The 20,772-nt window shown below is 33.3% G+C and overlaps 3 protein-coding genes across 4 annotated transcripts in view; 2 read left to right on the top strand and 1 right to left on the bottom strand.

Moving 5' to 3' along the window:
• The first annotated feature begins 4,049 nt into the window (after positions 1-4,049).
• Positions 4,050-10,170, top strand: LOC123878117 (zinc finger protein 26-like). 2 transcript variants are annotated; one of them, XM_045925194.1, is made up of 4 exons: positions 4,050-4,469; positions 5,512-6,276; positions 6,675-8,161; positions 8,633-8,772. In XM_045925194.1, the coding sequence occupies exons 1-3, from the start codon at positions 4,173-4,175 to the stop codon at positions 8,145-8,147; spliced, it is 2,535 nt and encodes an 844-aa protein (XP_045781150.1). In that variant the 5' UTR covers positions 4,050-4,172; the 3' UTR covers positions 8,148-8,161; positions 8,633-8,772. The 2 variants fall into 2 exon arrangements, with proteins under 2 accessions (XP_045781150.1, XP_045781151.1); XM_045925195.1 differs by lacking the exon at positions 6,675-8,161 and having other exon boundaries at positions 8,633-10,170.
• Positions 10,171-12,597: 2,427 nt separating this feature from the next.
• On the top strand, positions 12,598-15,441 carry LOC123878119 (telomere zinc finger-associated protein-like). The gene is made up of 2 exons (XM_045925197.1): positions 12,598-12,855; positions 13,709-15,441. Exons 1-2 carry the CDS (start codon positions 12,685-12,687, stop codon positions 14,525-14,527), a joined length of 990 nt encoding a protein of 329 aa, XP_045781153.1. The 5' UTR covers positions 12,598-12,684; the 3' UTR covers positions 14,528-15,441.
• A 1,218-nt stretch (positions 15,442-16,659) lies between these two features.
• LOC123878120 overlaps positions 16,660-20,772 on the bottom strand; it is a 45,815-nt gene continuing 41,702 nt past the window's right edge. Inside the window, exons 5-6 of the mRNA XM_045925199.1 lie at positions 18,216-18,434; positions 16,660-17,710 (exon numbers count right to left, since the gene is read on the bottom strand). Of these exons, the coding sequence (XP_045781155.1) occupies positions 17,591-17,710; positions 18,216-18,434 (339 nt within the window). The 3' untranslated portion in view covers positions 16,660-17,590. The remainder of the gene's footprint in view (positions 17,711-18,215; positions 18,435-20,772) is intronic.

Below are 20,772 nucleotides of genomic sequence, written 5' to 3'. Positions count from 1 at the left end.
GAGTATAACCTCTTGCTACAAGTCTAGCTTTATACTTGTCGAGGCTTCCATCAGCATTGGTCTTCTTTTTATAGATCCATTTACAAGAAATAAGCTTTCTGTCTTTTGGTTTATCTACAAGTACCCAAGTTTTATTCTCTTTCAGAGAGTTTAGCTCACTTTCCATAGCTTTCAACCATTCAGCTTTTTCAGAACTATTTATAGCTTGTTTATATGTTTTAGGTTCGCCTAAATCATTTACAACAGTAGATATATAATAGTCATCGAATCGCACTGGTGGTCTTAGTGTAGATCTATCTCGAAGAGTTCTTGTTTCAGGAATTTCTTCATCATCAGAATCAGAGGAATCAGGAGTAACATATGATTCATTAGACTCGTCTTCATTTTGACTTATGTTTTCATTTCCATTAGTCGACGAAGTGGGAATTACTTCATGTGAGCTTGAATCTGGAGCATTCAATGTATGAGGCATACTAGAAACAGCATCACCTTGTAATACATCCTCCCTTGCATCGAACATTGGATGATTTTCATTAGTCTTAGGGAAGTGAATTTCAATCTCAGTTGATTTACTTTGTTCATCTGCTTCAGTTGCATCTGAATCTAATCCAATTGATCTAATAATCGACTCATTAAATGTTACATCCCTTGATCTGATTAATTTAACATTGCCGTTATTATCACAGCCCAGTAATCTGTAACCATCATTACCATCATAACCAATGAGAATACATTTATCGGCTTTCTTGGAGAGTTTTGTTCGCTTTTGTTTTGGAACGTGAGCGTAACATTCACTACCAATTATCCTTAAATGTTTAATGGATGGTTTTTGTCCAAACCATAACTCAAATGGCGATTTACCTTCTATAGAAGTCGGTCCAGTTCTGTTCAAAACATTAGCAGCAGTGTTGACAAGCTCTGACCAACAAGCAAGTGGAAGTTCTTCATGAGCATGCATCATAGTGCGAGCAGCCTCAACTAAAGTTCTGTTGTCTCTTTCACAACACCCATTTTGCTCTGGTGTATATGGCATTATCAATCTTTGCTGAATACCATGAGACTTTAAAATATTTTCTACAGCCTCGTTATGAAATTCTCCACCATTATCGCTGAGAATTGTTTTTATTACATGACCAGCAGTCTTTGTTTCATTAATCATCTGTACAAGCTTATCTTTAACTTCAAACTTGTTTTTGATAAAATAAATTTGACGATACTTGCTGTAATCATCTTTAAAAAGTACAAAATAGCGAAATTTACTGAAAGAATTTGGGAACGGACCACACAAATCAGTATGTATAATCTCTCCTGGTACTTTAGCTCTTTCTCTTGTTCCAAATTTACATCTGTGTGTTTTGCCATAGACACATCCTGTGCATAATTCAGAATCGAGTTTTACTTTGATACCAAGTTCCTTTTCTAACAAAAGTTTAACATGTCTTTTATTCTGGTGACAAAATCGTTCGTGATACAGTTGTAGGATATTATCATTAGATACAGTGTTAAATTCAGGAGTTTGTCTTTTAATTGCTTGTATATTTAACTTATACAGACCTCCATTTTTAACACGTTTTCCAATTAAATTAATTTTTCCTTTAACTTTCAAAACACATGATTCTCTTTCAGATATAAAGACACTGTCCTCTAGTTTGTCTTGTGCGGCAAGAACAGAAAATAAATTTCTTTTTATTTCAGGTACATACCATACGTCACAAAGCCTTATATGTTCTTGCTGTTCATGAACGTCTGCTATTAGATCAACTGTACCTTTACCGATAGCTTGTATTTTAGCGCCATTTGCAGTTGTAACCGATTGGTTATCAGTAAAATATTGAAATGTAGAAAATATGTCGTTGCAACAAGACACATGGCTAGTTGCACCATTGTCAACATACCAATTCTCATGATCTTTTTCAATTACATTAACTGTTTCATTAGTTTCAATCTGCATTAGTGAAAGTGTAAAGTTGGCATCTTTAGCTTTACTTGTTGATGGATTTTGTGGCTTAGGAGGTTTACCATCCGATATCCACTTATAACAACTTTTGACTTTATGTCCAGTAAGGCCGCAATAACCGCATTTCTTCTTTTTATTCATTTTACTATGTACAACTAGTGCTTCAGTATTTTCTTCTTTACTTGTAAGCGATCGTTCATAAGCGCAAATTTGAGCTGTCAAATTATCAATATTACGATCCTTTTTAGACATAAGCATCCAACTAGACTTAAATGGAAAATAGCTGTCATCAGGTAAAGTTTCTAAGATCTTGCAGATGAGTAAAATCTCTGGAAGGCCATATTTTCCTTTATCTCGAAGAACATCTTTTTCAGATTTTTGTAGTTCTGCTTTCAATTCATGCCATATATTTTTCAATTTAGATATATGCATTGACATGTCATGAGAAGGATCTATACGATAGCCGAAGAAACTGTAACATAGTGTATAGCTTTTATCTTCAGATGTGCCATCAAACAGAGTGTGTAATTCATCCCAAACCTGTTTAGCATTTGTGAATCTCATCACTTTTTGTAGAGTAGCATCTGACATATTAGCCATTAAAATGAACATTGCAGTATTGTTTATCTCATTGTATGTTCTCAGAGCTTTTTGATAAGAATCAAAGTCTTCTGCTGATGCTGTGCTATCTGGTTCCTTTGGTTTGTTTAGATTGCCATTTATCGCATCTAAGCATCCAGCAGTACCTCTTAGCATTAACAGTACCTTGCAGCGCCATGTTGTCCAATTTTCCTTTCCTTCTAAACGACCAATATCAATTTTGAAGCTCGTGGAAGAATTCCATGAAGACGACATTTTGATAAATCTTGTTAGAATTTTTAAAGAAAATAGAAATTATAGCTTATCTCTGCTCTAAAATAATTCTTGAATTTATTTTCGATCTGCTACCATATTACGCTCTGCTACCATATTAGAGTCCGTTTTAGGATCGATAAAAATTCAATTAAATAAATATTATACTTTGAGAAAAACATATTTTTATTAGAAGACATGTTAGAGTAACATTCCAAATTTAAATAAAATTAGAACAAAATAGACGGCCAGTGTGAGACATAAATTAATATAAAAACCTTCTTTAACAAGGTTTTGGGAACATCGATGTATCGTTTGCATCCCTATTTGGTGTTTGCCGATACTTGCTCTATGTAGGTATGTTCTTTACGAGCATCTGGCGCCAGCATTAATTATATTTCTTTATTTTTTACTATTTTTTTAACATGGCCGCCTGTTTAGTTCTGCCAACTTAGCGCCTTTGACTTTTCGTCACTTTTAGCGATAAAAACCATTTAGCGACTTTTAAAAACTTTGCTAGTTTTTTGTACCCATAAAATAAAAATAAACCCCACAATAACTTGTACCTCCCAGAATGAGACTGACTTTCTTCTAAAAATCAGTTCCATCACTAATAAAATGAAATAAAGTTTGGTTTTATAATTTTATTCCATCAGATATAAGTTTGTACTTTTGCTGTTAATAGTATACTCGTACGTACATAGAAGAAGAAAAGTTTAATATGTAGATTAATATATAAATTAACGTGAGATCTCACAAAGCTTAATCAAACTCGCTAATATCAAACAGCCACAATAAATACGAACAACTTTTCGTTCGTCTCGTTTCCTCATCATTTATTTTGTCTTGGTTTTTTACTTTTAACTTTTTCTAAGTTTTTCGAAGGCGTCATAGTAAAAAACGGTTTTTAATTAGCAACACTGCGACTGCTTGCTATTGTGACGGTGACATCTCAAATCTCAACAAAATTCTCATTTCTCAGGGAATTCGTCTGTGTTGGTGTTAGCTGGCGTGCGTGCTCTGCCTTTTTGGAGTGTTTTTTTGTTAAAACTGACTGGAAAGCGCTCTAAGGGGGTGCCGTGGGTATGTCAGCGAGCGTCGGTACAGACGGGGTCCATACTTGTATACCTAGTTTAACTAACTTGTTACAAATAACTACAAACTTGACATTGGCTAATCTTTGTCAAAGCCAGACGAGAGAGAAAAAAAAAAATTATCAAAGCCTTTGAAGTTGAAGACTTTGAAGTTGTCACTAAAGTTTAGAATTCCGCTATTTTTAATAATCAAATGTAAGATTTATTAATAAATTTTATTCAAAATAACTTGTATCCGAGTTCCCATATCGTTAATTGTGACCGAGAAGATGAACCATAAATCCGCTAAGAGTAGTAAAGAGTTAAAAACTTACAGTAGACTAGCGAAAAATACCCATCCAGTTGGCGGCCAAGAAACTAAGCAAGACGATTTAGAAGTGCCTCTAACCACTCTAAATGCTGTGAAGTATCTTCTGCAAGGGACTCTGAGGTTAAGAGTTTGTAGATACTGCTTGAACGTCACAAATAAATTGTCTGAGTTCGATGAGGTGCTAACGTTGGCGGTAAGCGGCGGCCTACATGAGGTTACTATACGGGATATAGTTGCAAGCTTTCATCCTTATAAGGTAATTTTTAATTCTCAGTCATTTTACATTGGGTAGGTTTATTTAATTCATTCCCTTAAAATTTAACCTTTGATTGCAATCTCACCTGGTGGTGAGCAATGATGCAGCCTAATAAGGAAGTGGGCTAACTCGGGTTATGGTTTCAATTCAGTAGTAACAAGCCATGGCAGAAGTTTCCCACCAGACCAGAGACAATTTAGAAATTATGAAATATCTCCAATTGTCTGTGCCGAAAATAGAAGCCGGGCTTCTCATTTAAAAAACCACTTGGTACACCGTGGCTGTAGTGAAGTATAACCATTAAAGAGGTGTTTGCTACGAAATCACAAGTAGAACTTGTTAGTATTCCCAGTTTTAGTGCAATTATCAATTGCACATGTAAACGATTAATTTTGTAATGCATGATTAATTACAATTTAATAAATTAGACGTTTACATGTGCAATTGATATTGAAACTAATTTCATAATGTAAATTCTGCTTTACAGGAATGTAGTTTTTTGTGCAGTCTTGAAAAATTTAACTTTATCATTGATTTTTATTCTTAATACAGTAGATCTTCTGAAAAAGATCAATGTAGTGTGCTTATTTTGTAATAAAGAATAATTCAAAACAATTTCCAACAATTTACAAAAATTAGTCAAATAACCTTTTGCTTTAATAAGATTGTAAAATAGGTAATCAGTCAGTTACTAAAGAAAACTACTCAGCTCACTTGAAAACTATGAAAAACTAGTATATTTAAAAAAAAATTGACTAATGTTTGCAATGCAGATATGTAAGCCACATATTGTGTGGTTGGCACTTGCATGAATGTTGCTATGCCAGTAATATTCACGCAAGTTCCAACAATAACTTTACAAAGTTACAAGTCACTACCCAATTGTATAAATAATGTTACAAATACATTGATTTTTACATAATGCTCGCAGGATTACATAAAGGATAGCACTAGATTAAGATCTGCCAATTTACTAAAGTTTAGAGATTATATACATAATGGATTTAGCTACTTCAGTTTACTTATGTTCAACTTATTCCAGGTAACGGAAGATCCAAACTTTCCAAATAAAATATGCAATGAATGTGTGAACCGAGCAATCAGCTGCTATTTATTCACTCAGCAATGTGAAAGGGCCGAGAGAGCTCTACGTAACTGTCTTGATGATGTATATGAAAAGTTCGAAAAGCTAGATCCTATAGAACCAGTCAAAAGGAGAGGCAAACGGAAACTACATCCAAATCATAATGTTATCCATGCAGAGCATGAAGACGTTATGGGTTATGCTGAACCCGTTATCAATATTGTTAATGTAACGAATCATTTTACCACTGAGCAAAGTAACAACAAAATAAGTGAACTCGAATGCAAAAAGTGTTGGCAAGTCCTACCCAACGTAGAGTCATTGGTGAATCACGAGACATCCCATCCAAAAAGCATGTGGTTTAATTGCAGATTGTGTGGCAAATCATTTGTCAAATGTTCCCACTTACGGAGACACATTAAAGAAACTCACCAGTACATTGAAGAAAATTCTGCAGAGATAAAAATTGATGATTTCAAATGCAACGAATGTGGCTCTACTAATAAAACGCTTGCAGAACATTTGCAGCATAACGAGAAGCATAAATTCAAATCGTTGTTCAAATGTTTGGTTGAACGGAAGGTTGATTCGTTGTGTACTGTTTGCTTTGATAAGAGTTCTCGTTTAACGAGTTTGAATGATGTTGTTCATCTTCACGGAGGATATACTGGATTAACTGGCGATAAAAGCATTGAGAATATTTTGACTGCTGCGATTCCGGGAGTGAGTATATTTTTGTTATTATTAACTGAACTGCGCCAGATTTGCTCATATGAAATTTCTGGAACCCCTTTCTTAGTGTGAGTCTACATTATAGAAAGAAATTTATAAATATGCAAAATTTTAAGTTTCTACACAGCAGTTTGACCTATAAGTTGATATGTTAGCTCTGATCGTTCTTTTACATAGATATACTAACTTTAATAGCAGGAGAGAAAGCTAAAGGTGGCCTATATCCATTATTTATTAGGCTGAAATTGTTTTTATTGTTTGCTGTATCATCAACTCATTGTAAATTGTACATGTTCTCATTTTTAAGTCTGCAGTAAGTAATACATAAATGCTTACAATAGTTTTTGTATCTTATTGGTGTTAAAGACTGAATATGTTGGGTGTTCTAGCCGAACCAACACAAGTATGATGAACTGCTGGTCCCACACCAGGCTAAAACTTTACAACTGAAAAAGAGAAAGTTGAATCATGAAGAAAAGGATTTAGTTTCTCAAGAAATTAACAAAAAATTTGTCTATGCTGCTCCTGTTTTGGTACAGAAAACTAACTTTGAATTCACAAGTTCCATAACATTCACTTTCCCGAAACCTTTCTTATTTTTTTCTGTTAAAGATTCAAACAATCTAAAAGTTCTAGAGTGTTCTTTTGCTGAAAATGTATTTGATGATTTTAATAATGGCAATCCATCAAAAAAAATGTGTGTAGAAGAGAAACAGAGTATAGTTAATCCTGGATCAAAAGAAGAAATACCTTGTAAAACATGTTGGATGTTTAAAACTCCAAATTGTGAGAATTGCCTTAAAAATAAATCAGCAATTTCAACTGTTGAAAAATCTATTGAAGCTATAAAAGATGTCTGTAAATTTTGTTGGATATTTGAAAAAACAGGTAAGTGTGATTATTGCAACAAATATGTCGGTTGTAAGGACAAAATATGTACTGATGATACTACGGATTTTATAGTTCAAAATGTACATGAAACTGTAAATGAAAAAGAAATCAAAAAGGTTTCTATAAATGTTAAAGAAAAAAATATATGGCAATGTAGTATTTGCTTAAGTACTAATTCTAAAAATAGATTTAGATGCATTTGTTGTGATAAAGAAAATACTTCAGAAAATGAAAAATCTAATTTTGTTTATTGGAATTCTTTCAATACTGATTCAAGAAATCTTATAATTTCCAAAAATAATGACATTGTTCATCCTGAAACAAAGATCACAAATGAAACTACTGATCAAGTGGATAGGAAAACTGCCAATGAAAAGTTGGAATTGCTTGAGAATAATACAGAAAAAGACATAACTACGCAAAAAGATGAAAAAGATTTAAATAATAATTCACCAAAAGCTAATACCAAAGACGGAAAAGAAATCCTTTCTTACAGTAAAGAAAACGATATTTTTCCACTCAATGCAAAAGATACTATAAATGTCAATCCACAAGTTATTATGAAAGAAAAGGTAGAAATAAAGTTTATTAATAAAGAAAATAGAATGTGTTTACCAGATATTAAAGAAGTAAGCGAGGATTCAAAAATGGATTTTGAAACAATACATTTTGAAGAAAAGGACTTAAAGCATTCCATAGACAATAATAACAGCATAGATATTACAGAACAACACGCTATGGACTCAAATATTGAAGATATGGATGTAGTTTGTGATAATATTCTACCAGCGAATTCCACCACAGTTTTTTCAAGCACACGAAAACCAGTTAACGAAAATACTTCCAAGGAAACCAATCTATCTATTTTCCCATCCTTTACATTTAATTTAGGAGCGAGTGGTTCTAAAGATTGTACGAATAGGCGCACCAGAAAAGCTTTTAAACGGAACGCTACTAAATCTTATCAATAAGATTGTTTCATAATGTAAGCTTATATTTTTGCAATAAAAGATGTGACTAGGGATTTGCTAAGAATTTATTTGAAAGTGACTAGTAAAATAAACCTATAATAGATTCACAGCTTATTGATAAGTATAACAGTATTGAAAGAGATTTGGAAAAGTTTCAAAAGTATCAAATAGTTATAACAAAACTGATTTTAAAGCAGTTATCGAAACATTTTGCGAATCCCTAGTGCATATGGATTTGAATTTACTGTTGTAAATCATACTTATTTGTTTAATATATCATGTACGAAAACTTTTATAGTAATTATGTAGATTAGACGGTTTTTTACATATTGATGTTAAAAATAATATTATAATCAAATGTGCATATCTCATCCAAAATATACTTAACATTGATATATATGTATGTAATTTTATATTCTATATACCAACAATTTGCCGCTTTTTTCAATATTTATTTTTTTGACCGCCATTTTGTTTTGTTGCAGATCAACTTTGACACGTACACAGGAACAAAAATATGCGATAAATGTTATAACCACGCTATATCTTGCTATATTTTCATTGTGAAAATACACTATGTTCATAGTCGGTTACACTCTTGTGTTAGCAGCATGCTAGACAGACTTGTTAGTATAGGTACTACTGATGAGAATCTTATGGTAGAAATATCAAAGGATACTATTCTACCAATGTTTGAATTAGAAGAAATTAATGAATCATCACCAAAAGATGACGATGATGAATTAAAAGTTGAAATATTAGAAGACGAATTTAGAATATCTGAATCTGAAAGTTCTGAAAGTGAGTCTATCGAATATGATGATTTGCCTTTACACAACCCAGCTAAAAATATAACGAAGACATATGCTAAAAAGAAGTTATTCAATGGCTATCAAGACGATTGTGAAGACACCATATTTAGAGATGTCTGCAGCGAATTCTTAACGTTTAGAAAGAAATTTGAAAGACCAAAGCATACGCCCAAATATAGATATACATGTCCGTTTTGCAATAAACATTTCATTTCAGACTATTTCCTTAAAAAACACATTTTGAAACACGTCCAAAGAAAAGTCCAATGCAATATTTGCCTGAATTACTTTAAATCGAAATTCTATCTATTTGAACATAAAAAAACGAGTCATGCACTGAAATCGAAAGATTTCATCACTTGCAAGATTTGCGGTAGGACTTTTATCAGTGTGAAGAAAATGAAATCGCACCACAACAGTCACAGAATAAAAGAGTGTCAACTCTGCGAAAAATTATTCATTTCCCAAAAACATTACGACGTTCACATGCAAAAACATGCTGTGAAATTCAAGGCGTACAAGAATAGTCATGTTCAAACATGTAGTTTCTGTGAAAAGGCGTGCTCGAACGAAAATGAGCTTTCCCTTCATGTGAATAAGATGCATCTTCAAATAAAACCGTACAGTTGTGATATGTGTGATAAACAGTTTTACACCGAAACCAATCTGTTAAGTCATAAAAAGCTTCACAGTTTGTTTTCTAAAGAAACCTGTGCTTTTTGTGGTCAAAATTTCAAATGCCGTAAAAGTTTAGTCATCCATGTCAGAAAGCATATAGGTATGAAACCACATGTTTGTCCTGTATGCAAACAATCATTCTATTCAGACTTAAGGTTGAAAAAACATATGAAAACTTTCCATGGTGGTATATATTCTTGTAGGTTATGTAAAACGGTGCTGTCTAGTCAACTAGACTTAAAATCACATATAAATCTTATGCACAGTTCCATGTAGCATTAACTAGTTATTTAAGTGATGGGCCTTAATAATATTTAGGTTAAAGTTAATTAGATAAGAATTTGATTTAAGAAAATAGTGTCTCATCCTTTTCATAGCTGCTCATTGCTCAGTGGCTATAAGAAGGCCAATAAGCTGACAGTAAATTAAAAAGTGACTAAAAAATGTGCTGACTGTTACCGTTGAAACCTGACCAATTTGTTGAGCAACTTGAGAAACTGACCAATGAACTGACTTCAATTCATGAAACTGACCAATAAATAGTCTTTATTAAAAAGAAAACCGGCGGAAATTGCTCTTTCTAGCGTAATCTCCTAAAAAACCGGTCAAGTGCGAGTCAGACTCACGCACTGAGGGTTCCGTACTTGGGTATTTTTTCCAACATTTTGCACGATAAATTAAAAACTATTTTGCATAAAAATAAAGAAAAATCTGTTTTAGAATGTACAGGTAAAGCTCTTTCATGTGATACCCCACTTGGTATAGTTATCTTACTTTGAAAATTGAAACACATTTTAATTTTTTTTTTAATGATGTAACTACAAATTCGTGGTTTTCAGATTTATTCCTTACTTACGTACTTGTGCTATAAAACTTTAAAAAGGTTTCTTGACAGACACGACGGACGGACAGATAGACTGACAACAAAGTGATCCTATAAGGGTTCCGTTTTTCCCTTTAGGGTACGGATCCCTAAAAATTAATATTGGCTATCCTAAGGATGTTACAAAAGTGAGTCACTATTTTCATGGATTTATAGATACATATTTTATTTTATTGTAAAATAATACATTGGTAAAACATAAGTTAGTATTGTAATAAGTCACTATTTTCACAAAATAAGAGTTTATTCTGATTTTCTAGATATTTAATTTTACTGTAAAATACATGGTAAAATATGTCTCTTTTCGCAATGAGTTGCTATTTTCACAAGACAAGAGTTTATTTTGATTAGGTATACTAGATATATTTTTTTCGTAAATCATAAGTTTTTTCGTATTCGTATTTTTTATTTACTTCTGAAAATAAGTAAGGTGTATTTAAGTTACTGTGTTAAGTAGAAATATTGTTATTAAGTTTAGTTAATATATTTTGTATTTAATTATAAGTAGATACTTAGGTACACGAAATAGATGGTAAAATGCGTCCAAGCTAAGAATAGCTTATTTGACAGCATATAAAATTTAGGATCTATTGATGGCATCCGTGTTGAATATGAATTTTGGAAACCAACTATTTAGTCGCAGACAATTCCTCTCCTCTGTCGTTCAGGCTCGATTGCGGAAAAATGCATCAATCATTATTACAATCGCAATCGTGATTGGCTGAATTTACGGTATTTTTGTTGCAACAACACATTGCAGCCAATTGTAAGCGAGCATCAACCAATCAGAGGTGATTGCGATCGTGACATTGTATAGTGCGTTTCATCGAATAGTACCTATGGCGTTATGTTGGCTCCCCTGTCTGTTGGGTGGTCATTGGCACCATATTGGCATGAGAAGACGCAGATTCTGTTTATTTTCATTTCATTCATTCAGGAAAATCAAATGAAAATAAACAAAACTTCTTCTTATGCAAATATGGTGCCAATGACTTGGACAGACAGGGGAGCCAACATAACGCCATAGGTACTATTACCGTAATCTAGCAGTGTGCTTTTTACCTGATGCCAATTACTGTATCGTTCATAACATTTAAAGCACAATTTATCATTGATATTACTAAAGTGTAGGTAATAATAAACGCTATCTATAATCTCATTGTTTTATTATTATTTTATAAGGTACCAAAAAAAATTAGGTAGGTAAGTAAGTAGGTTGCTATAAAGATTTTCTTAGTAAATTCTATTTGGAAAAGGACTTCATTAGCAATGGACGCGATTTTTAACCCCCGACCCAAAAAGAGGGGTGTTATAAGTTTGACGTCTGTATCTGTGTATCTGTCTGTGGCATCGTAACTCCTAAACTAATGAAGCGATTTTAATTTAGGTTTTTTTTGTTTGAAAGTTCGCTTGATCGAGTGTTCTTAGCTATAATCCAAGAAAATCAGTTCAGCCGTTTATAAAGTTATCAGTTCGTTTCTAGTTACTGTAACTTTCACTTGTCGGGGGTGTTACTTTTTAATTTACCTACACTTGTGTTGTAAGTATTACACAAAGCGATGATAGACTATTTGGGAGGTTGGGGGTTCGATTTCGGGCACGTACCTTTTGACTTTTCGGAGTAATGTGCCGTTTAAGTTCAGCAATATCGCTTGCGAAAGAAAATATCGTGAGGAAACCTGCATGCCTGAGAGTTCTCCATAATGTTCTCCTAGGTGTGAGAAGTCTGCCAATCCAAACTAAAGTCTCAAAAGAGCGTGTTCTGTAAAGGTTCTGTAATAAAAAAAAAATCACATGTTTTCACAACAGCCTGCTCTTACAACTTTCTCATTATTCTTAGTAGAGCGTGGAGTGAATAGACATAGGTAAACAGTAGAATAAGTCTTTAGTGCCTTGCCTGCATTATTTATTACTAAAAAACCAAACTAGGTATTTCATCACTTGAGAAATAATCGAAAAGGCCCTCGATATTTTGAATTTCAATATCCGAAATATTTAGTGGTTAATCTGTGGTTAACTGTCATGTGACCATGACATTTCATCCCTTTTTAGTCTGTGGTAAAATAAATGTCAAAAGTTTGTCTGTAAACAAAAACTAAATGCTTTGTGGAAAAATTTAATTTTTCGCCCTTCTGTAACCAGATCGTGTCTTAATTTTTACAGAATGGAATTTATACATCTTTTACTAAACTCAGAGAAAGGCGATACGTGCTTTTTATGTTACAGGAAAAGTTTAAATACTCAAAATATTAGTTCTAACCTAGAAGTAAAGAGCCAACTCTTTGACGATACTTTAAGCTTAGCTAATATGATTATATCTTTATTTCCTTCATTCGTAAGTATACTTACTATTTTAAACCATTCATACTGTTTATCATCATCATAAACGTCGACTTCTGCACAGGTTTATTCTAGGAACTTTCACACCGGTTTTGGGTGGTTGGTTGATTTCCAGTGCTAGGCTGCCATTCTAGTAGCTTTAAATTTGTGTAATAGCTAATAGAAAATTATTTCAAAAGTATAGTAGGTGGGTGTAATCAGTAATGGCGATATACTTACTTTTTATTTAAATTACAATCATTTTCACTATCTAAGCAACATATCTACTATTCTACTGTATACATATAATTTAGACTTCCGAGCCGAGCCGAGTTTCTTGCTGGTTCTTCTCGGTAGGAACGGCATTCCGAAATTATTTTGACGATTCAACAGCACTTGCAAAAGTTTATTTGGATTAAAATCTATTCTATTCCATTCTAGGCTGTATGTGACTGTATGTACTGTAATGTAGAGTGTGTGCGAGGAAGGGGGCTGGTATTTAAAAAAAACAAAATATATTCTGACACTAAGCACTACCTAACAGACAAGCATATTTTGAGTTGTTAATAATAATTGATATGTTTTTTATGGTTTTTATAATGTTGACATTTTTTGATCTTTATTTAACTATTATTTTATACTTTGCTTGTGTAAAGTCTATGTATGTCTTTCTTTACTTAATATTTTAGTCTTGACTTTATTTGTATTTAATTTAATTGAATTTAAGATAATATTCAAACACCAGTTATAGTGGTAAAATGTATAAGGCTCATCAGACATTATTCCAACATATTGTACCTACATTTTATTGAATAAATCATTGAATTTGAATTTGAGAATTTGAAAATAAAACCTTTTACCTTTTTCAGGAGCTGACTTTGACCAAATCATGTGACAACTGTGCAGACCTGATCATTAGGATGTACATTACAATGCGCAGAAATAATGTCCAGAAAACAATTTTTAATAATATTATTGACTCTATTAATAAAGAAATCAACTACAATAATATTTCAAGCTTTGGAAAATTAGACATTAACATTAATTTATCAAAAGTTATGGATGTTAGAAAGCAGCCATTAAAAGCCTCCGATAAATATGATTGTTCTAATACAACAGATGAAAATTATGATGAACTTATGACAAACAAATTCGAAGAACAAAGTTCCACCCAAGAAAATCAATGTCCAAACTGCTATAAAGTGTTTGACAGTATTAAAAAGTTTAAAACACATATGAAAAGTCATAAACGAAGTCGAAAAAAAGTTTATTACACTTGTAATAATTGCAATTATAAAAGTCTATGCAAAGAATCGTTGCAAGGACATATACATAAGAAACATTTGAAAATAAGACCTCATGTTTGTGATATATGCTTCAAAGACTTTTACCATAGAAAAAATTTGGTCGAGCATAGTAAAAGGCATTTGGAAGTTAGGAATGAAATTTGCGAGGTATGCGGCGATAGGTTTATCCATAAAAAGAATTTGCTGGAACATTTGAAGCTACATTCAGGAGAAAGGCCGTACCTTTGTGAAGTTTGCGACAGAAGGTTTATAACATCTGGACGTAGATTGGAACACATAAAGAGATGTCATAGTGAAAAGAACGAGTGTTGTCTACTTTGTAACAAAAAGTTTGGTTTGATTAAGGAATTGACTAGGCATATTAAGGCTGTTCATTCATAGAAAGGTCTATTTTGTAAAGATCTAATAACATTAAATAATATTATTAAGTAAATCTAAGTTCATAAGACTGGAACTGAAATAATATAAGAATCTTATCCATATAGGTGTGCCTTCAAATTAGAAACAAGCCTAAAGTCCAATGCATACCTACTGAGGAGTGGAGCTGAGGTCCAGAGCAGCATAATTTTTGAAAACAAATTAAACTTAGCTTTATTTATTTTTAGTAGATGAAAGGGAAATGCCCAGTCGACAAATTCGTCGAGTTCTATGTACAGTATAGTGCTTTGTTAGTTTTATTTATTTTGAAATTACGTAATTGAAAGGAAAATGCCCAGTTGACAAATTCGTCAGAGTTCTATGTACAGTATAGTGCTTTGTTAGTTTTATTTATTTTTAAATTACGTAATTGAAAGGGAAATGCCCAGTTGACAAGTTCGTCATAGTTCTATGTACAAACTAGTGCTGTGTTGTGTTGTCAAAGTGAACTCGAGGGAGGGAACTCTTGGTTTCTTGAATCGTCGATTCACGATTTGTCAAATATTAGGTTACTGCATGGCTACAATGACATGAAATCATAGAAAAATAGGCCTACCATGTCAAATGTACTAACATTTGAAGCGTGCCAGTAAAGTCTCGACGTTTTATTAGAAGTTCCCTTGGCCACAGAAATGGCCATTTGCCCATAAAATTAAAAGAAAATACAGGATTGATTTTGTATAAAAAGTTTTATTTATTGAAAAAAAGTTAAGGTTCAAAGGGAAAATGATTTTCCATTCCAATAAATATTCCATAGGTACATTATAATATCAAATAAGTATAACTATACTTACAATAAATACACTTATAGGCAGTGAAAAATGAGTATTTTACAATAACTTAACATAACTTTAATATTATAGAATCTTAGAAATTAAGTGGCAGTTTGAGTTAACATTTTTTTTTTAGAAATTCGAATTGGTGCCTAGGTACAAATTATTACCTAAGTAGTAATTACATAATTTATTTAACTTATTTATGTCACTACAGGTAAACTACACTACAGGTAAATGGTGTACAGTCCGACAAGGCTCTTTTGGCATTTGAGTGAGGGCGCAGTTGTCGCTTAATGTCGACACAGCAAACCAGGGTTGCCAACCAAAAAAAAAGATTCCTCGTACATGTGTAGCTGAAAATCTCGTATATTGACTTTCAAACCTCGTACATTAAAATTTATTAAGGGCCAATATACTCCTGAGAATTACCGATAATTTTGTTTGACGGGTTTTCAGCCATAATATGAAAATAATCGTTCGAAACTTTACAGATAGATTATTTAATTTATAATTTAGTGTATTCTCGTAAATTAAAAATATATGGAAACAAATAAAATTACAGTTTTATTATCATCGAGAAATCTGCAACATATGAAATTAATAATATCAATAATGAGTTGTTAAAAATAATTCAGGAAGGAGATTTCACAGCTTTTGACTAAAACCATTCATATGATGCGGATTAAATATTCTTTGGTAGTGAATCAAATTAATTATCTTGATTCTTGTCACAGCATAAATAATGATAAATTTATCATTTGCATGACTCTGTAAGATGAAGTAACTATACTATTGAAATTAACTTGCAAACATAACTACAGATGGTGATATAACAGTATTCAATACTGATGTTAAAGAAGGATGCTCCTTATGAAATAATAATAAATCAATAGATGTCAGGCTAATATCGCTGAAACAAAAATATCTTTTTTGGTTGGATCGGAGCTTCCCAATATCGTGTTATTTTTTTTACTCTACTCACTACTACATAATCCATTTAAAAAAAATCGCATGGCCATAATGTTATCAAAATCTCGTACATAATTGTACGAGGTTGATAGCGTCCTCGTACCTCGTACGGAAGACCACAAATCTCGTATTTGTACGAGGAACCTCGTACGGTTGGCAACCCTGCAGCAAACTATGCCACGGTAATGGTATAGATAATATTACCGTGACTATGCTTTAGCTAGCGGCCATAGTTCCGATTTTGGCCACGCGCCAAAAGAGCCTTGTCGGACTGAACCACTTGACTGAGACGGTTCGTAAGGTAGGGTGCGAGTTGCGTGGGTGTGCCATTGACATAGGCATTTTTTTTTAATATTTGATATTATATCATGATATTTTTTTTTAATTTACCACAGTGCACAAAAATTCGTTAAAAACTATATCTCGCCAAACTGCACAGCAGATATTTTAGCCACTGTGTGATATAAGATTTCCTTGATTTTACGCCTAGGTACACCCTATCCCGCGCCATACAAGGTGTCTCAGTGAAACCGTATAAGATATTAAGATAGATTGGTTTTGAATTTGGAATAGCAATATTTTTTTTAAATAAGTACTATCGTTTATTTTAAGCTGAAGTGAGATATTTACGCACAATAAAGACATTAATGAAAACATTTTGTTTTTTATTTGATTAAATCCTTACTATTTTATGATAAACGTATAGTACCTAACCTGCCGCGGTTGAGATGGCAATCGGGGTATGAGGCAGGGGTACGCCCCGCACACCCGCAGGGGTTTAGCACGGGGGATGTGCATGGCGTCCCCACCTCGATGGCCATCTCAACCTGTCGCGCACTATACCTACCCAGAAGGTATAACTAAAACTGAGTGGGGAAATGTTTAGTATTTAGCCGTTAAATTAAAATTAAATAATACTCTTATTTTACTAACCAATAGAACAACTTAAAAATAGGTTTGATGTTTACATGGAATCAGATTTTTACACAATTTATGAAGCATAATAGAATTAAAATAAATTCTAGCGCCAATCTAGCAATGCTAGCAAATCAAAATAATAAAACAAACAAACATTTTAAACTTTTACCGCCATCTATCGGTGAGAGGAAAAATATTACATTGCTAGCGCCATCTATTGTCGAGTAGCTTTAACATTTTGGCATTCAGCGCTGTCTGTTGGTGAAAGTTTTACAATATTTTAAATATAGTATCAACGCATTTTTGAACAAAAAAGTCGTGATAAATTATTCTAAGTCGCGTTTCTTGGTCATATTTTTGGATTCTAATAGTGATAGCCTTCGCCCTGGTTTGGTGGAATGTAGGACTGCCCGGGTCCTGAAGGATAACCACCTCCCTGCTGACTAGGCTGGTCGGGGTATCGCGCTTCGCCTTCGTAGATCACCTGAAAATAAAGATAAATATTTATTATTGAGAATCACCTATATTATTTTAGGTGTGAATGGCCAGCAGATTTTTTCTTAAATACGGATTTCGCGTTGTGTGAGTGGTTTCCGTTTTCACTGCCTTTAGTGTCTCTACCCACTACCAGATAGCATTAATTGTAACAATTCGTAATTTTCGAATAGCTGAATTCAATCTATATACTACCTCAGCATTGAAGTATATCTGACGACAGGAGTGCGTCCGTCAGAAGAGGGATGCTGTACTCTCATCACTTATATCACCGTGAGATTTGGCGTTGTGGGCTTTGTGATCACTTATTTTACTATGAAGATTCGTTCTTCACTGATAGCTCAGTAGCTTGGGTCTTTTTCTATTTGGTCGGAGCGGCCAAGCGGCGGTGGCCTCGAATAAAATATAGTGCTTCTACTCACCACTAGATGGCGCTATAAGTATCAACTTGTAATTAAAAAGCTCACAGGTTTTAGAATTAATATTTTCCATACCTCAGCATTGAATCCGTTCTTCCAATCAGCTGTATATCTAACAATTTGAGTGCGTCCGTCAGGCAGAGCGATCCTGTACTCTCCCCTGGTCACATCACCATCAGATTTGGCGTTGTGACTGAAATCGTTGCCATCTTCATTGACAGCATAGGAAAAGTCGAAGGGCATGCCGGGCTCGTGGTGATGGTGGTGGTCGTGTTCTTCGTGGTGGTGATCATGCTGGAATGAGAGGGAGAAAATTATAACCACGCCAAGTGACATTCGAATCCTCAAAACTAAGACCAAAGCCTTTGAAAGAGCGTGTTGCCAGTAAGGATATAGATATACGGAACCAAAACAGTACGGTCGCTAACTGAATCCCCATCAACACATCGCCAGCACACTACTGAGTACGGGTCTGCTTTCAGAATGAAAAAGGTTTAGGCCTTAGTCCACCAAGTGCGGTTTGGTGACTGCACACACCTTTTTTATTTATTTTTTAGCCATGCTAATCATGACGAATACTTCCCTTTCCTCTCCAACTAAGCGTGAAGCTTCTACCAGGAGTGGGTACGACAATAGTGCAACGGGTGGGGTTCGAACCGCCGACCTTTCGGAATTCATTCCTCTCAACCGGCTCCTCAACCATTGAGCTATCCGAGGCTCAAATATTGAGAACATTATGGAGAACTCTCAGGCATGTAGATTTTTCTCACGATGATTTTTTAACCGTTTAAGCACGTGATATTTAATAGTTTAAAAGAAAAGAAAAAATCGTTTAAAAACGCACATAGCTCCGAAGAGTGCGTGCGCGAAATCGAACTCCCGGCAACCTACCGAATAGAAGGCGGATGTTTTAACCACTACGCTACCACGGCTTGTAAGACAGACCGTACGCCCATAGATTCATGGATACGCCACATGTATTCATAGGGTGCAAATTCTTTTAGGTGAGGGCTACGCAGCACAGTAAATACCCAAATTATTACCTTCAAAGTTAAATGTAAAGGCAAACCTTCTCAAAAAAAATGTAATCAAACATTCCAAAAAATATTGTAGCACAAGTAAAATACATCGTAAACTTGAATTCAATTCGCAAATATAATATTTTATGCGCGTTAAGCTTAGGCAATTTTATCGTAGCATAAAATTTGATGCTCGGTATGGCCTTGTTCTCTAGTTACACAACACAATAGCGTGTGTTTTACGTAGTAAGGGAATGAGAACCATGCCGGACAATTGTATCGTTAAAAATGGATTTGAAACGCGGATGAAGGTTTTGCTTTATGTTTTGGTAACATTTTTATTTTAAATGCAATCTGGTACAAGTTTTAACGACATTCTTTGTCAACATTAAAAATATAACGTAGATATTACGTATTTGTTAACTCTTTGGATTTTCACAAATGCTTTGAGTAAAGCCTTAAAATAGATACTAACTACTAGCATCCGAGGCTCTTTTTTTTCTCTCTCGTCTGGTTTTACAAAGATTAGCCAATGTCAAGTTTGTAGTTATTTGTAACAAGTTAGTTAAACTATACAAGTATGGACCCCGTCTGTGCCGGCGCTCGCCGACACACGCACGGCACCCCCTTAGAGCGCTTTCCAGTCAGTTTTAATAAAAAAAACACTCCAAAAAGGCAGAGCACAGCTAACACCAACACAGACGAAGTCAACATCCGAGGCTGTAAATTAATTTTTAGAAAATGTGCAAGTTTAAAAAAAATATGATGAACTGGTGAACAGTGGTGGCCAATCGAAATTCGAAACTAAAAGATTTTTCGAAAATTATTATCTCATACAATTTTTAACAAGATGTATCTATTTTCCAGCTACACATTTCAAATTTAGCTATTTACAAATGTATGAATATAACATTTAAAGGTTAGTTTTTTAACAACTAAACTGTGGTTGTTAGTTATTTATTAGTATTTTAAATTACATCTAATTTGGTATAGTAATAATATTTTTATACCTAATTAGGTACGGAGAGTCAGCGCAGAATTTGTAAGTATTTAAGTATTAAAAAAACGTTATGCCTTATTATGATTATGTTATGTACAGCTACATTAAAAGTTTATTTATTTTATTTCTTAAAACTATGACAAAGAATAAAATACAGGAAAGATTTAATATATGCAATGCAGTAGGATGCACTGCAAAGTTTTTAGAATCCAAAGCTGTGAAACTAACCATTACCTATATTATTTAAAAAAAGAAAATTTAAAATTTCTGCTATTCGATACTAGATGGCAGTAAATGCATTTCACTTATTTTTAGGAAGATCAAATTAATTAGGTATTAATGTATTTATATAATAAAATTAATAAATTATTAATTATTCCTTTTTTTAGACCCTAGTGAGTATTTTTTAGCTTTTACTTACCTTGTGTCTTACAAACTTGTAACTATTTCCACATGAGTAGATACAACCTTTTTGTTTTTTTTTTTTAAGTAAGTAAGTATAAATACCGGGGCAATTTTACTCATTAATTATTAATTTTTCAGTGTATGGAGAAAGACTATCAAGTATGTAAAAATATTATTAATTTAATCTCGTGTACCTAACAACTTTTAC

Source organism: Maniola jurtina, chromosome 25, assembly GCF_905333055.1.
Source record: "Maniola jurtina chromosome 25, ilManJurt1.1, whole genome shotgun sequence".
Classification (NCBI taxonomy): domain Eukaryota; kingdom Metazoa; phylum Arthropoda; class Insecta; order Lepidoptera; family Nymphalidae; genus Maniola; species Maniola jurtina.
The sequence above is the reverse complement of the archived record's forward strand: the minus strand, read 5'-3'. Positions and strand labels throughout refer to the sequence as shown.